This window comes from Carassius auratus, unplaced genomic scaffold, assembly GCF_003368295.1.
Source record: "Carassius auratus strain Wakin unplaced genomic scaffold, ASM336829v1 scaf_tig00019290, whole genome shotgun sequence".
NCBI classification, from domain to species: domain Eukaryota; kingdom Metazoa; phylum Chordata; class Actinopteri; order Cypriniformes; family Cyprinidae; genus Carassius; species Carassius auratus.
In genome coordinates, this window is record NW_020524944.1 from 57,825 (window position 1) to 75,436 (window position 17,612).

The window sequence follows — 17,612 nt, forward strand, 5'->3', positions numbered from 1 at the left end:
ACATAACTCATTAGCATGCACAAGTGCATCCCTATAGATCTATTAGACTGTTGTATGTAGAACATTTCTGTTATATACTGTACATTCATTTTCATAGGGGCCATTCACACAAAACATGTTTTTGCTCTGAAACAAGGGAAATGCGGGCAGTGAATGGGGAAAACAAAAGATCTCAAGACACCTTTTTTTTTTACATTTAAAACTGTGTCGTAGTCATTTAGCAGTTTTTATTCAAAGCGACTTAAAAATTAGGACAATGTAAGCAATCACAATTGACAATGGAAGCAATCAAGATCAACAAAAGAGCAATGATACACATGCTATAAGTGCTTGATGGAAGAGATGTATTTTATTTTTCGATTCTTGAAGATGTCTAATGACTCAGATTGAGTCATGTGCAGGATGTTGCAAAAGACAAAAATAATTAAACGCGTCCATCTAATGTATTTACAGTATATAGAAAAACAATGGACAAGTAGCACTGTGGAATGGAAATACGCATTCTCTGTGAATGACCCCTTAGTCTGTAGGTGAATATATTTTAAGAATAGCCTGCAGTCTTACCTACAGTGCACTATAATTGGTCCAGCATGGGCAGGGTTGACAGTCTTGACTTTCTTGAGGAACTTAAGCATGCCAATAGGGGTAAGGGGTACACCAAAATCAGGCCAGCTAGTGAAATGCAGCTGAGTGACCAACCTCGGAGGTCTGCAGCCATCAGCAGCATGCTGCAAAATCACACCAGCTTGCATAAGTCAAAAAAACATATATATTTAAATTATATGAGCAAATACTGCCTGGCTGATTACACAAGGGTGTAAAAATGACAATAAATTACTAAGTAACTAAATTACAGGCCTGTCAAGAGAATAGTTGTACTGGTATGTCAGTATATTATGCAGAACATTTGATTACTGATGATGTAATGTTTCTAAGGGAAATGACCACTCACATGCTGCACACAGAACTTCCTTATTGTGTAGTCCACCAGCACTGTGACATCTTCCACTGCCACCCTCACACAGCCATAGATCCAGCAGCCCTGCTCAGGCCAGTACTGATAGCACTTTTCCTGCATTTCACACACAGACATCACACATATTTAACCAAATACTTGATTACTGCAACTTATTAGTAGTGTTTTGAATTTCTTTTTTTATATTGTCCCCCTTTTTATAACTTTCTGCAACTATTTAGATGTTAAACTCTAAATAAATTGTGACGTCTCCTCTTACCTCTTTTCTCTCTCTTGTGTTGGTCAACATGACTATAGTAGCAGATTTCTGCTCCCAAACCATCCTCCAGAAATCTCCCACTGTCTCTGGTTTTGGGCCTGAAAATAAGACAAACATCTTGGAAATCTAAACATAGATGAATGAAAGGTCATTTGAGGTGAACATGTTTGCTTTTGATTGATTCAATTAGCTTCTAAATGTTTATTACAAATGGGAAGAGGGAAAATATTGGTGCATACCTTGAGCTGCAATAAATTTGTTTTTTTCTCTGTAGCCCTATAGGAAAAATCAATGAAACGATCATGAGATTCAGCAAAGTACATTCATCTGCAATGTCAAGATAAAAGGCTTTATAGGCATTATGCAATGTATTATTTATGAAGTATTAAAGTCATATAAACATGCATACTGTATTAGATCACAGGAATTAAAGGGATAATTCACCCAAAAATGTTGTCACCCTCATGTCATTCCAAACCATGACCTTCGTTCATCCTCAGAACACAAATTAAGATATTTTTGAGGAAATCCGAGAGCTTTCTGACCTTGTAATGTAACTACCAAGTTCAAGGCCCACAAAGGTAGCAAGGACATAATTAAAATATTCCTTGTGACATCAGTGGTTCAACCGTAATTTTATGAAGATACGAGAATATTTTTGTGTACAAAGAAAACAAAAATTGAAAGAATAGTCACATATGTCCTTCCTACGTTTCTGGGCCTTGAATGTGGCAGTTGCACTGCTGTCTATGCAGAGTCAGAAAGCTATCAGATTTCATCAAAAATATCTTCATTGATGTTCTGAAGATGAATGAAGGTCTTACGGTTTTTGAAAGACATGAGATTGAGTAATTAATGCCAGAATTTCCATTTTTGTATGAACTTCTATCACTTTAATTCCTACTTTTTTTTTATTTTTCAAAAGCATGGAGAAAGTACTCACGTCTATAAAAGAGGCATTTATGTAATCAGAGCCCATATATCCATCTATGTGTGAAAGCAGCACTCTTGAGTGGTCATCTGAGAACGAAATGATTATTTTTATTAAACTCTAGAGACCAATTTCCTCCTTTCAAATTCTAACAATCACGATTACAAAATTATACTAAACCTAAATGACACAAAACAAGCTCTTCCAAAGTTTGGGAAGGTTGGAAAGTTTGCAAGTGTGTGGAACACTTACAGGGCAGAATATTGGGATATCTGTTCTTTTCTCTGTTCTCATCCCTGCTCGCTGCTTCAAAGGTACCACAGCCAAAACCGCAAGGCAAAGACTTTAAAATAGAAGCAGCAGAAGAAAGAAACATTATGTGAGTATAAGAAAACAAAATGGAGTAAGTGTGCATGCAGAGAATTATAAAGTTTGTGTGTGTCTAAGCTTTTACATTAAATTCCTCTCTGAACAGTTTGCCATCATCTGCCATGCGTAGGCGAAACTCTTCCTCCAGGGAGTCCTGAGGGATGGGGAAATAACGCTTTGATGGAGAGGGTGATCTGGGGAGGAGCACTAACGTTTGTTCTGACAGAGAGAGAAGAAGAAAAACACACAGGCTGAAAGAGAGTCATTCTTCTCCAGTTCCTGTTTTATATCTCAAGCAGATGCCAAATTCTAAAAGATTTGTTCTGAAAATGTAGGCTTGGTACAAATAGACAAGATGGCAGCAAAAAAATTGACAAATAAAAACGTACCTTGATCTTCCGAAAAGCCATTTGGCAACTTTTTGTCAACCGAGACGACAAGATCCTTCCTTTGCTCTCTAAACCTGAGAGATTTTGAGGTGAGACATTTACAGAGAGATAGAACAAAACAAAAAGTAAAAAAATGACAAAGTTCTCAATACACACCAAAATCAAAATTTGTTTCTCATGGGAGATTTGTTTAGTTATTCCTCAGAGCAGCTGAGAGAAAAATTACTCACTGACCCACAAACACAACTGCTTTCACATTTGTGACCCTGGACCCCAAAACCAGTCTTAAGTCGCTGGGTATATTTTAAGCAATAGACAAAAATAGATCAAAACTATAAAAAATGTCTTTTATGTAAAAAATTATTTGGATATTAAGTAAAGATCATGTTCCATGAAGATATTTAGAAAATTTCCTACCGTAAAAATATCAAAACCTAATTTTTGATTAGTAATATGCATTGCTAAGAACTTAATTTGGACAACTTTAAAAGTGATTTTCTCAATATTTTGATAAATATATATATTTATACATAATTAGTTTGAAACTAAGGTCATTTGCACTTCACTTACAACTACAGAAGAACACTAGAGGGGAACAAGTGTTAGTTCTGCAGGTAGGAACGGTGAGGGGTGTCAATTTTTGTAGGTACTACAAAAAACATGTGGAGGAGCCCTAGAGAAAGAGAATCTATTAAAGGTATGATTATCATTGAAACTGCTGAGTTGATGTTATGATAATAATGGAAGCTTTGGATAAATAAATGTGTAATTTTATATTAATAAATAAATTCTGGCCTGGACAAATTACACAATTTTCATGTAGCAATATTAATATTAATATATATAAAATTTTCATAGGAAGTTCAATCCCTATCAATAGATATTTGTACAGGCCTAGTGGGCCTAAGAGGTTTAATAAAGGAATGGAATCATAGCAGTTGGCAACACTGTAAGCCAGACCTATAAAACATAGAGCTGAGTACAGTGGGGGCCAAGAGAAGGGCTGTTCTCTCATATATATTTAATTGTAGCTCTGCATATAATGTATAATGTGTTATTTAGAATGGAATGTTTTTGGGGTATGTGTGTTATCTTACCTCAGAATGTAGGCGATGAGAAGAAGAAAGATGACAAGCAGGAGAGAGGTGACGAGGCCTGAGGCTAGGACATGTGAGCCTTGAGGCGCTGGAGACTCTGAACAAAGAGAAAGATAATGGAAGTGAGAAGTAAGATTCTCAACAGGCTTTTCAGCAGGCCCAGATGGAATATGCAGGCTTTATTCAAGAATGAAAATGCATGGAATTCTGAACGTAAACTTGATCAAACTGGATATAACTTCAGTCAATTTGGCATATCATATTTTAAAATGTGAACCGTTCCAATTCCAGACATTCCAATTCTATGGAAATTAAAGTTCTGGGTACAGATTGCGTGTCGACATGTTTCTGAATCATTTTAAGTTAAAAACATATATCTGGACATGATATACCTGTTGTCAGGTTTCCATGAGAGGAACTGTTTGAAATGAGAGCTGCTGAAACTAGAAACAGGACCATCATGGCTGCACATAAGAAGAAAAAACAACAAACAACTATTTGAGTGTCCTGGTAAAAGAGTAAATAACTGACAACTAACTTTATTTGAAAATCTGCATTTTCCATCTTCTCACGTCTTTCACCATTATCGATATTACCTCTGCATGTAAACAATGCATGTGTGTGATGCTGCTGATGATTGTTTACGTGCAGAGAAATGCACTCTCCATAATGGGTGATCTGAAGGAGAAGTATTGTTGAATTAAGTTATTTTTATTTTCTTTGTGCACAAAAAGTATCACATTGACTGGTTTACCAACGTCCTTGCTAACGTTTTAATTACATTGCTGTCAATGCAGGGTCAGAAAGCTCTCGGATTTCATCAAAAATACAGAAGAAGAACGAAGGTTTGGAATGACATCAGGGGGAGTAAATAAAGACAGAGTTTCCATTTTTGGGTGAAGTATCGTTTTAAGAATTTATAATGCAGTACAAAATTCAGCAAATGTGCAAAGGCTTCACAAGAGTTTCAATTAACCTATATTAAATCCATCAATCTTTTTCTCATGCCATTCAGTAAGAATCTTCCCTCTACATGATCAAATCTAAAATTAATTTCAATTAATGGTTCAGAGAGTTGTGGCCTCTGGAGATATGGTACCATCTACAGCACACAACCAGCAGCAACTGAGAAAAGTAGGACAAGACATTCTTCTCCAGATATAATTGCACTTTTATATCTAAAAAGGTATTGTGTGTAAATTCAGCCCAACAATGATCATTGCTATGTGATGTTCAGTATATAATAAACTTAATATTAAATACAGTGGGGTACAAAAGACAACGTGATTTGAAAACGTAATTTAAATAATAATGTTGAAAGAATAAGAAGTATTTCATATTTTACATTATTTTTAGGACAATTATCAAATTTATGACATTGATCATGTGAAATTTGTATAAAGGGTCAGCTGTTCAAGTGTATTTTCACTTAAAGGGTTTGTTCAGCCAAAAATCAGTTCAGTCAGTGTACTGTTTGAGTAAATGAATTACTCCGGGATATTGGTTTGTTTTAACTCAGAGGGAGTGTCAGCCACATTAAAAAAAAGTGAACATTTGTGGATTAAAGCTTATTGGAGACGCGAACTGTTTCAAACGATTCAGTTCGATTTGGTGAACTGGTTCAAGAAGATCCGGTTACATCGAGTGATTCGTTCACGAACCGGATATCACTAAACTGCTGTGTTTTTAAATCTCACAACAGACCTGGAAGGGAAGACAGTGATGAATAAAGTCATAGTTTTTGCTATTTTTGGAATAATTTCAGCCTATAAGAATAATTGGAACAAATTCTAACTGACCCTTTGATGTCACATGGACTACTTTGATAAGGTTTTTCTTACCTTTCTGGACATGGACAGTATACCGTACACACAGTTTCAATGGAGGGACTGAGAGCTCTCGGACTAAATCTGAAATATCTTAAACTGTGTTCCGAAAATGAACGGAGGTCTCACAGGTTTGGAACGACATGAGGGTGAGTTATGAATGACATCATTTTGATTTTTGGGTGAACTAACCCTTTAAATTAATAATTAAAATATGCAATTAGAAATGAATGTGGTTTGGTTTATAAGTGAGTGGTAATAAGACAACTGCATATATACTGTAGATGTCCAGCAAATCACCCAATGTAGAAAACCTGTCACATAGCCAGATATGTGATTGATCCCCTGTAACTTTTTCAATGCCACCAAAGAGAGATTTCATATATTAATCCTTTCAAAAACTGAAATAGAAAATCTACCTGCCACTAAAAATTTATGAACTCTTGTCTATAGAGATTAGAAAAGAAAACTTGAAGGATTAATGCAGCTTTACACACAAGCATACTCACAAATGTGAAATATGTCTCACTTTGAGGCAACTTCTCAGTCCATAGATTTAAAGAGAGGAGACATTAATTTTTATACTTTTCCAGAAGGTCTCCAGGAGTCATGATTTCTGTGAAGGCACTTCTGTCCTTCAATAATATATGAGAGCAGGTTTTTTCATTGTCCTCTTGGAGTGGGCTATCCTTAGATAGCCACTGCCTGCAAAGAACAAGGAATAAGGATACATTAGGAGAGAGAATTGTCTTCTTTTTTAAAAACCTCATAAAATGTGTAGGACAGACAGTGGCAGAGGGGGTTGTGGAAAGAGAGAGAATCAAAAAGATTTTAAATCTCTCCTTTAGAACTGTGCCAGTTGATTTTTCCCCCAGAAATCAGTTTGAGAAGATCTACTCCTGTTGGAAAACTGTCTTTCGGAAGTAGAGCATGCATGCAAATTTGATGCAAATTTTAGCAACAACCCTGGTCATAATATACTTTGTAAAACTGGGTTTGGTTAGGTTTTGGTCATCTCAGGGCCCTGACCGGATCACATGAATGCGAATCAAATCAAGAACATTGTCAATCAAAATCAAGTGACAGTTACTCAGGCTCTAACAGCAACATTATTTTTTACATACCATTAATGTGAATAATGACGGTGTCTAGCCATATGCGTATACATTAAATTAAGGTTAATTTAGTATATCTGGTTACTGTCCACTTTACTATTAATTTGACTTTAACTCATTTCTGGATGGGCATACATTTTCATTTAGCTAAACAGAATATGTGCATATCATGAAACCCTTATTTATTTAAAATATACAACCATTCTTTATTTTTCATGATCTTCCTTTGAGCTGACTGTGGATTGCACAGCTCAGTCAACACAGACTGGCCGTCTGGAAGTTGTTGTTAATGTATGAGTCAATGGCCTTCATGACGAATTCTCATGAAAAAAAAATCATGCAAACAACACCAAATGAAACACTCCCCCAAAAGAAGAAACAACATACTGACACTCTACAAGGAACAAGCAGCATCTCAAGCAGTAAAACCTGATCTGACTGTCAATACATGCTGTGACCTTGAGAAATGCATGTTGCTGCGCTCTGCAGATCTTTCATATGGAAATTGAATGCATATTGTTGGTGCTTAATGGTTTGAATAAAGAACATTGTGAGAAGAGAGCACCACTGATGAATTAAGACAGGAGGAAGTGCCTGTGACATTTATATAATCCAGCCACTATTTTTCTTTGTTAGTATTATGTATGTATGTATTTTACATAAATCTCAGACACGCATTTTCCCACTCATTTGCAGAGGAAAACAAAACACACTTTTCTGTCTCTCAGAGATGCAGTCTCTAAGAGGGCCTTTGAGTACAAAACAGGAAGAGATTTTAGCTTTCAAATCCAATAGACTTCCTCTGTTAATCGGGGGGCTTTAGATCTATAGCCAGGATGTTGCCTCCCTTTTACTGATTGTTGCTTATAGTGCATTAAGACTTTTTGCTTTTCAAGACAATCCAAAAATAACATCCTACTCGAATAGTGTTAAAATTTTCAAAACTACAGCCAGAACCTCTCAGTGTTTAATTTTTGTGTCACCAGCGCATTCAAAGCACATTCTGGACATCAAAGTGTTTTCTTTCATGACATCAAATTAATAAATTCTCTTGAGCAAAAATGATTGCAGTGTAAGCATTAACGTAGGTCCAAGTAACCATGTAGTCTCTTCAAACACAGGAAACAGATTGGATGGAGGTGTTAGCTGTGCATGGAGAGATGCTGACCAGCACACAGAAGGCTGACTCTGCACTATAACTGACCTCTATGCAAGAACGTGACTACCAGCGTTTATTTTCAAGATGCATGTAATGCAGAACAAATGCAAATGGTGCATCGTAAAAAGCCTCTTCCATGCTTGTACTTCTGTTAATTTCTTATGTGCATATAGTCTATAAATTATCTATCTAAAATTCACTTAACCTTCACAAATGTGGTTTACCACATCAGTAATGGATAACTCCTAAAACGATATAGACCGAAAATCCATAATCTTAGCTGAATTTCTAGAAGCAAAATGATTAGTAACAACTTCACATTACTCACATGCAATCGAATGTCCTATAATAAGATAAAATCGATGAGAGACCTGAAACATAATCACTTTAGTGGAAAAGGTCGGAGGCATTTGGTTCTTGTGAAATATCTGCTACCTGAGTTCACATTATGGAAAAAGAACAGTCATTAAAATCTGCCATTTCATTTATACTGACCTCTTGGCCTTGTCAGCTACGAGGGTCTTAAAACCAGAGAGTTTACCAACATCTTAAGCTTTCAGATTAGAGTGCTGTGCACAAGTAATTATGAAATTAATCTCCATTTAAGCGCATGTTGCTTTAATCCTGCCGGCTGTGCTCTCTCTCTCTCTCTACCAGAAACAAGGTCATATCAGACCATTGTTTTACATACTGCATAAACTTCAGGAGAATGCATCTATGAGTTATGCTAATATTATTAAAATCCATTTTCCTAAATCCATTTTTTTTTTTATTTATCGCTATGACAGGATTCAAGTACACAGTGCGCTTTCTATGGAATGTTTTTGAGACTTAAAACAGCTTTGCTTTAATCTCTGAGAGATAAAAAGGCTAAAAGCTGGAAAATATTCAAATGTAAGAGAAGGGATGGAAAGATTTGTGACTTAAGATGTTTGCAAAAATGGTTATCAATGAATAATCCGGATTTTGGGAAACTATTACTCTAGTGGATGTGTGGTTTAATATAGCCTGTAGATCACAGTCATTCCCAGCTGAAAATGGATTCTAGGTCTATTTTGATAGGCTCTTGAGTGTAAAATGAATGTGGTATGGTGTTTAAATCAACAATTCTGCTACATTTATTGCAGTTTTTTTTTAAACGCTGAGAAAAAAATATATATGTAAAAAAAAGTTATATTTGTTTTTGTTGAGTTTGTGATGTTTGTAGTACTGTTAATACATTTGACATAATATTTGATTATGAAGGTATTTTGTTTGCTTTAGTATATGTAGTGCAGTGGTTCACATGATAATAGAAAATCTGGGTTCTGGAGTAAAAGTACAGTTTAAAAGACAAAGAGTGCATTATAAAAAGTCTAGTTGTATACTATTTCTACTTGACCTTAGACTTAATATCCTTAGACTAAGTATCTTAATGGAATCTGGCTGATTCTGGAATATTAAATAATATTTTGAATTTAATACAATCTGTTCATTTATGCGTTTTCACATCTAAACATCTTTTACAATGGCTCTAAAGTATTTTTTGGCAAGAATGGAGATGAGTATACAAATGGCATCACTCTCTGCTTCACCCTCAGGGCAAAATCTATCGTCCTCTTTTTCCAAACATCACATCCACACAAACAGACTCATGAGAATTGCCTTACGCAACTGTTTATGTTCCATAAAGGAATAACTCAAGTGACGAAAAGGTCAGTCAACTCTTTTCATCTATATGTCATTCATATAAATACAGGATGTTGATCTAATAATGCAATAACACTATGCTTCCTCCCTGTTTAACCCTTAAAAGTGCAGGAACATAAAATAATTAAAATAAAACATAGAATTAGGATTCTGACAAATTCCTGTATATTAGGACGCCTATGTTTTATGTTGTTCTTCGAAATATTGTTTTTATTTTTAAGTTTTATAATATGAAAATAAAATGTAATGATGTTGCCATATTACTTTCAGATCAATGTGGTAAATGTTACATGTTTTATTGCATACTATATTAGTAACGTGGCCCGATAATTTTTAGAAACCTCCTTTCAACATTTTTACTCAATTCTTTACGTATCCCTTAGTATAGACTACAGAAACCATTTAAGGGTTAATATATATATGTGTAAGAGCTACAACATTTTTGAGCAGCTTAGGCATGTGCAACATTTTTGGGCAACATAGGTGCGATACAAGACAGCTGAAAAATACTGCTGCACGTAAAATGCTGTCTAGACAGGCAGCTCAATAGATTTTGAAACGCAACCCACTGACTCGTGTTCCTTATAAACAAATCGTACGATTACTACCTACAGAAAAAAACGCATGTAGAGTAAACACAAATACATAAAACGTAAACAGGTTAACGAAATCTCTTGTTTACGTAAATTTACGTAAACGACAAAATGGGCGATGCTGTGAGAATGAATTATTTCGAACTCATTATCACGAACGTGACTGAGACCGTCGCAAAACATATTTCCTTTTACAGGTGAAAAACAATGCAAATGATAAATGGACTCTATTTTGCAAAGTAATAATTGCAGTATTACCAGTGTGATGTCCAGGTTCATGTAAAGTGTCGGTAAAATCCAGTGCTCAGTGCTGAGTGTTGTTGAGGATGCTGTGCAGATAGTGCCTGTGATGATCCCTCCTCACTAGTCTACGCGCGCCGGTGCCTGCCGTGAGATGATGATGATGATGCGCCCTCCGTGCGTCACCCTCATTTATGGTGGAAACATTTTCCCCAGTCAGTCATCACATCTATATGTCCTCTGGATATGGGACATTGCAAATAATGTTATTATTGTAGATGCTGGCCCGACATAATAATTATTGGGGGCAAAAGACATGAATAGTACATTTTAAAATAAAATAAAAAATTATATATATATATATATATATATATATATATATATATATATATATATATATATATATATATATATATATATATATATATATATATATCAGACCTGAAGTTAGGGTGGAGATTATATTTTAGTATTTGAAGTTAATTCTGCTTTAACCCGATCCAAATTTCAAACGCGCACACGTTTTATTTATGCTGCAGCAGTTGGGGGTTTAGTGCCCTGCTCAAAGGCACCTCAGTCATGGTATTGGCAGCCCAAGACTCAAACCCACAACATTAGGGTTAGGAGTCAAATTCTCAAACCATTAGGCCACGACTGTTGTCCATAGCGGACAACAGTACTAGGCCAGCAATCTCTGACTGTTTAACCAATCCAGATCTCAGCCAACTATTTTCTTTCTCTGGCTGACCAAATTCAACTAAGCCAAACAGAAGCAATTTTGAATTTTCTTTTGATTGGCCAGACCCCAGAGATCTACTTAATGCTTATTGCTGCTTGACACAAGTCTGTGAGGAAGAAGAAAATAAAGCCAGAGTTGTTGAATGTAAGCCAGATTTGGCATTATCCAGTGTCCATGAAATCAATATATTGATCATTGATAAACATTTTCTTATATTTTATTAGGCATACAACATTATGCTCTAGCCTAGTAGAATACATGATCATGCTATGACTAAATACTGATTGAAAAAGGTATTGATCATGTCTTCCTGTTATGTATTTGACCAGCAGGCTCAGTTAAAAGATGCTTTGCTCTATGCATTATAATAATGCCGGTCAACAGTCCATTCAACAGACTTTTGTTATTGGTGAATGTTACTGTTTGTTCCATTTCAGATCCATGGTTGTCTTTTTCTATGGCCTATTAATTATTATATATATATATAAGTTATTTTGTTAACATCTGTTTATTGAATTTTGTTCTGGAAATTGTAATATAAAACTTATAACAAATCTGCAAATGTAGAACCCAACCCCACCCTGGAAAACTTTAAATAATAATAACAATAAAATAATTTTTTACAAAGATTTTAAACATTTAGAAAAGCTATCACAACATTAAAAGCTGAATGCCATACATTTACAATTTTCAAATAAGATCCATGTACAGTATATGAGAAGTTGAGAGTTTCATTGAGATAAAGTCCAACGATTGACTAGCAATTCTTTTGCTGCCGTGAGAGCAGCTAACATTAAACATCTTTATTGGACAAGGACAATGTAAGGTGCCAATAGTCATTCATGAAAAAATGGCGTGGAGTCACACATATCTCAGTACTCAACAAATATGATAGGTCCTGTTAGAGTTTAGTCCAAAAAGGTGTGAGAGAGGGGCACTACCAAAAAAATGCAAAAACATGCCTAAAGATTTTTGCAAACAAAGATTACACTTAGGAGAAGAAGTCAAGTAAACCCTATGCAGCAATTTCCAATGAATCATTTGGTGATTAGGGTTTTTAGAAGACAATTTAAACATGCTCCATACCTGATCCGAAAGTAAAACATGCACATCCTCATTAAGATCCTTAGCCCAAACAGTTGTAATAGATAACATTTTGTATGAATGCTCAAGAAGAAAGAGATAAATAACTGAAGCAGAGGATATGGTCTATTAAATTTGAGTGCATAGCCTGTCTGAGTTAATGAAATACAGACTGACCTTTGCCCTTTGTAATAATGGTGATTCAAGTGTTGTCATTCCATACAATAATGATAGGCTATAATTTTATCAGCTGTGCATAATTTCCTTCTCATTTTGCAGAAATGAGAAGTGTAGACCTATGTTGGTTTAAAACACCAAGTTCCAAACGGTTTGATATAAATACATTTCACAGAGTTTGTTTGTTTATTAAATATCTTCAAGCAGACGTTATCATTGTTAAACACAAACACAATAACTCCAAGCATCATACAAGCCCCTTGTGTGTGTAACATACTTGATAAAGTTCTTCTGATTCTGATTCTGAGAAGGAAGTGAAGCAGGCGACGTGAGTTCCACTTCCGCTGCTGTAGGTGTCGCTGGCGTTCATTTTCTGTTTCAACCCAAAACAGAACGAAGAAAAACACGAGCTTGTCAACAAGAGCGAACGTTATCTGTCAAAGCAGCAGAAATGTCAACAGTTCGCCCTCATCTAAACTATAAAAACGTTCACTGTTCATAATCAATGTGAACGTTTCCCGGTGGTAAGTTTTGTGGAAACTAAAAAGCTCCGGTGGTTTATCGCGTAGAGTTCGCTAACTATGAAACATGCACGTCTCTTACGGCAAATTGTAAACGACCGTTCTTTTGTTATTGGTATTTAGATATTTTTTCAAAGTATTTATGCCACAGATAAATCAGTTGGACGCGTACCGTCCTGCATTAGCTTGTTTAACACCATGAGACCTTTGTAATGTTGCAAAATGGGAGAAGATGCTCTCTTATGTTGCGAATTTGAGGCGTGGTTAAGCTTGTTAATATTAGCTTTTTGGTGTTTGTTCACTATTTAGTTTACTTAACTATTCAGATGTTTGGATGCGATTGATATTTAAAGTGTCAACGCGTTGTATTAGAAAGATCAATGACTAGATGTATTTTTGACTGTACACCACGTGATTACGTTAAGCAGTAAAAAGAATAAAGCTTCATAATACCTTTTATATTATGATCAGAAACATTAGCTTTTATAATCTTGTACTTGGAAATAGACTTTTGAAATTGGCTTTTTTTAGATTTCATCATCAGTGGAAGCACAGATCCATGACCATGGCCACCCATCCTGCACCGCTGCCCTTGAGGGAGTTCTGCCCTCTCTACTACCTTCTCAATGCCATCCCTGCTAAAGTCCAGAAAGGTTTCCGTTCGGTCCTGGTCTACTTGACTGCACTGGACAGCAACAATGATTATATAGCCATTGGCAGCAGCATCGGCATGCTGTACCTGTACTGCAGGAGAGTAAGCCAAATGAACAAATACAATTTAGAGGTAAGTCTGCTTAGTGCTTCCTCACTCTTTGGCAGCACTCACTGCTGATCTCATCTGGTTAGGTAGTGTTTTATACAATATATCTTTTATAATCTGTTTTAATAGGGCAAATCTGAGGCCATTACTGCAGTGAAATTGTTGAGCTGTTTCGATGATCTTGTGGCTGTCGGGACTGCATCAGGCCGGGTTGCTTTCTTTCAGCTTGTGTCGCCATTGCCTGGTAGAAATAAACAGGTACAAATTCGTCTCTGTTTACAGCTTTCAAGATGCAAGAGTATCATTAAATAAGTGATTAGGTATAATTAAACTCAATATAAACTGTATTGACTATATCATTTTTAAACATTTTTATTTGTTATTTTTTATAACATTTTTACTATCCATCTGTGTAATTAGAAGATAAACGATCAAGCATTTATTTTATTTAGCTTTTAACATTAATTCAGGTTTGTATGTACAAAGAAGCCAGTTTCTTGTGTCCCTACAAAAAAAATTGATAATCTGATTAATCTGATTATTGATTAATAAATCTTATTAGTCAATGGACGTCTCATTTTTGTTGTCCTATTACAGCTGAGAAGGTTTGATGTTGTTGGCTTGCACAAAAGCACAATTACTGCATTAGCATGGAGTGCTAATGGCATGAAGCTCTTCTCTGGTGATGATAAAGGGAGGGTGGTCTATTCTGCTGTGGACTTGGATCAAGTAAGACTTTTATAAGCAGTCAGTTGGGTGTATTTCAGATATTTGCAGTAGAATAGTTCTGTCTGTCTGAAATCTGATTTTGTTTTACTGTCTTAACGGCTGAATATGTGTGTGTGTTTGTGCGCACATTGGTCTTTTAGGGAGTGTGTAATCCAGTGGTCCTCTTTGAAGAGCCTTCAGCAATAGTTCAGTTGGAATATAGTCAGAAAGTACTTCTGGTTTCTTTCCCATCAGCGCTCGACGCTCTTCTACACCCAAGAGCAGTCGCATCATCAGCTGGGCACTAAACCACGTAAAAGGTACAAAACCCTCAGTCCATCTTCACCTGAAAGTATGTCTATTATTGGCAGGATTGCAGCACTGAGTGTTTGCTGAATTCTTGATATCTGGCTTTCTTTTTACAGCAATGGCAAGTTTGGTGCCTGCTTCCAGCCAGCTCTGTGCAAGCAGAGCGATCTGGTGGTTTATGCAGCCAGGCCAGGGTTGCGTCTGTGGAGGACGGATGTGCGGGGACGTGTCGGGGAGACCCATGTCCTCAAGCCACTTTTTAATCAGGATATACCTCAGTTTGAGCTGTTCCCTCGTTCAGGCCCCGTTGCTGGCTACAGACCTTCAGAAAGACAGTTGGGAATGGTCAGCTGCTTCTTGAAGGAGGGCTGGGTCCTCAGCTGGAACGAATATAGTGTTTATGTTGTGGACTCTACCAATCAAGTAAGAATGCACGCCTTCAATCTTAATTATATACAATAAAAATGTTTCCAATGCAAACTTAATTTGTGCTGTTTTTCTCACGCATTTCATTTGCTCATTAAGGTCATCATTGGGGGATTGGAAAGCAGTGGAGATATTGTGTCTGTGTCATGCACTGAGAATGAAATCTTCATTCTGAAAGGAGATCGGGACATTTTGCGGATCTCAAATTGCCCTGAGGGATTGGTTTCCAACTGTGAGTTGCAGTACTGATGTTGTTTTAGTCATGCACTTTGCTCCATCAGCAGTACTCAGATATTAAGGGATGAGAAAAAGCATCTTTTGCCCTTGGTAGTTTAAAAATTGCAGTGTTTTTAATTTACTGCTTTTACATTTAGGGTCAATTGGTATTAAATTACTGCATTTATTTGATTAAAAATAAAACAAAATAATGTTATTTTGAAAATATCATTACATATTTTATTTACTTCACATTTGTATTTTAAACTGTAATTTATAAATTATTCTAATATGCTGATACATAAGAAACATTTCTTATTATTATCTGAATACACTGCATTTATCTGAAATAGGAACATCCTGTAACATAATAAATGTCTTTTGATCAATTTAAAAGGCTAGTTCACCCAAAAATGAATATTCTGTCGTCATTTACTCCACTCTGAAGTTGTTCCAAACCTGTATGAATTTCTTTCTCCTGATGAACACTGAAGAAGGTATTTTCAAGAACTGGGAACACCAAACAGTTGCTGGTCCCCATTGACTTAAGTAGAATGTGAGAAAAGAAAAAAAAAGATTTTGGGGGGTATAAAATAAAAGTAGAACTTTCTTACAAAAAGGGAAGGTTGGCTGCAACCAGTAGCCCCAAAAATCTCACAGTAAAAACCTTTGACAAGTGTCAACAAACTTTTGTTTTATTTTTATATATATATATATATATATATATATATAATATATATATATATATATATATATATATATATATATATATATATATACATATATATATACATACATACATTTAGCTAGAAATGCATTATTAAGTATTATTGCTTGAGTGTCCACATTCCTTTTAGGGCCATTGTATCTCACATACATATCTTTCTTATGTTTTTTTTTCTCTCTCTCAGTATTAGACCACTCCTACCGTTTTACATCTCCTCTTTCCACACCCACGATTTTGCTGCCTCCTAATGGTTCTGTTGAAATGGCTCAGCCAATCAGGACCATGCCCATTATTACAGAGCAGGAGACTCAAGCCAGTCCTAACTCAGAGGAGGTGCATGATGGGGTTGAGGAGTCCGAGGAGGTTCGTGAGGAGCAGAATTCTGAGGAATTCAGTCATGTGTAGAGGCTCTGGAGGTGGAAGAGAACTTGGAGCAGCAGATGGCCAGTTTGGGTACAATGGAGTCCCGCAGCCGCAGCAGCTCCATCACCTCATGGGAGAGCACGCAGGGCATGTTTTCCACCACAGAGGCCTCAGAGCTCTCCTCCAGCCGATACGCACCATCACCCAAGAAGACTTCCAGCAGGAGCTGGTGGTCAAGGCCATCAAGCTGAGAAGAAAGGCAAGAGAAGACGGCATGGTAAGCAGATCAGTATCACATGATATGGTGTGTAAATTTGATTATATTCCATTCACTGATGTTCTCCATACATACTTGCAGATAGTGGAATCGTGTCAACGAGCGCAACAGCTGGTCAGAGAGCGCTTTCAGCCAGGAAGGTGCAAGCAGTGACGTTCTAAACACACCCATGAGCGAGCCTCCTTCAGACCACCACCAGCCTCCTGTGCAGCAGCCCGACCTGCAGAGTGCCGGCTCACCGGACCAGGACGGTTCTGTCTGTGGGGAATCCCACAATTCTGATGCCTTTCCCTTTCTGAGCCCACCCGAACCCTTACAGAGCGAAGAGCCTCGTCAGGATCCACTTAAGCAAACAGCAGAGACCCTTCTGCCTTGCCCTACATCACTGTCACTACAAGACATGGAGTGTCAGGTGTACAGTGAAAACGTGTTTGCAGAAAACGAGCAAATTGCAGCTACGCCTGACGTGGACATGCTGCTGGAATGTACCTTCTCATACATGCAGGCAGCTGAGGAGCAAGACATCATGAAGGATATGTGAAGGAGAACAAAGACACCCTAAAGGATTCAGAGGAACATTTTAATCAGAGTTTACATGGAGACTTTCATTTGGATTTATCTTATGATCCCATAAGGCCGCTAGGTTACTCCCCGGAACCCGAG

The 17,612-nt window shown here is 36.6% G+C and overlaps 1 protein-coding gene and 1 pseudogene across 1 annotated transcript in view; one reads left to right on the plus strand and one right to left on the minus strand.

The window, feature by feature from the left end:
- Positions 1 to 10,794, minus strand: part of LOC113076197 (receptor-type tyrosine-protein phosphatase epsilon-like) — a 15,045-nt gene extending 4,251 nt beyond the window's left edge. The window contains exons 1-12 of the mRNA XM_026248861.1: positions 10,662 to 10,794; positions 6,377 to 6,552; positions 4,414 to 4,485; positions 4,022 to 4,118; positions 2,925 to 2,998; positions 2,621 to 2,754; positions 2,419 to 2,509; positions 2,179 to 2,255; positions 1,475 to 1,511; positions 1,236 to 1,333; positions 953 to 1,072; positions 565 to 728 (exon numbers count right to left, since the gene is read on the minus strand). Coding sequence (XP_026104646.1) covers positions 565 to 728; positions 953 to 1,072; positions 1,236 to 1,333; positions 1,475 to 1,511; positions 2,179 to 2,255; positions 2,419 to 2,509; positions 2,621 to 2,754; positions 2,925 to 2,998; positions 4,022 to 4,118; positions 4,414 to 4,483 — 962 coding nt within the window. The 5' untranslated portion in view covers positions 4,484 to 4,485; positions 6,377 to 6,552; positions 10,662 to 10,794. The remainder of the gene's footprint in view (positions 1 to 564; positions 729 to 952; positions 1,073 to 1,235; positions 1,334 to 1,474; positions 1,512 to 2,178; positions 2,256 to 2,418; positions 2,510 to 2,620; positions 2,755 to 2,924; positions 2,999 to 4,021; positions 4,119 to 4,413; positions 4,486 to 6,376; positions 6,553 to 10,661) is intronic.
- Positions 10,795 to 13,003: 2,209 nt separating this feature from the next.
- LOC113076199 (tectonin beta-propeller repeat-containing protein 2-like) lies at positions 13,004 to 17,609 on the plus strand (annotated as a pseudogene).
- Positions 17,610 to 17,612: the final 3 nt, after the last annotated feature.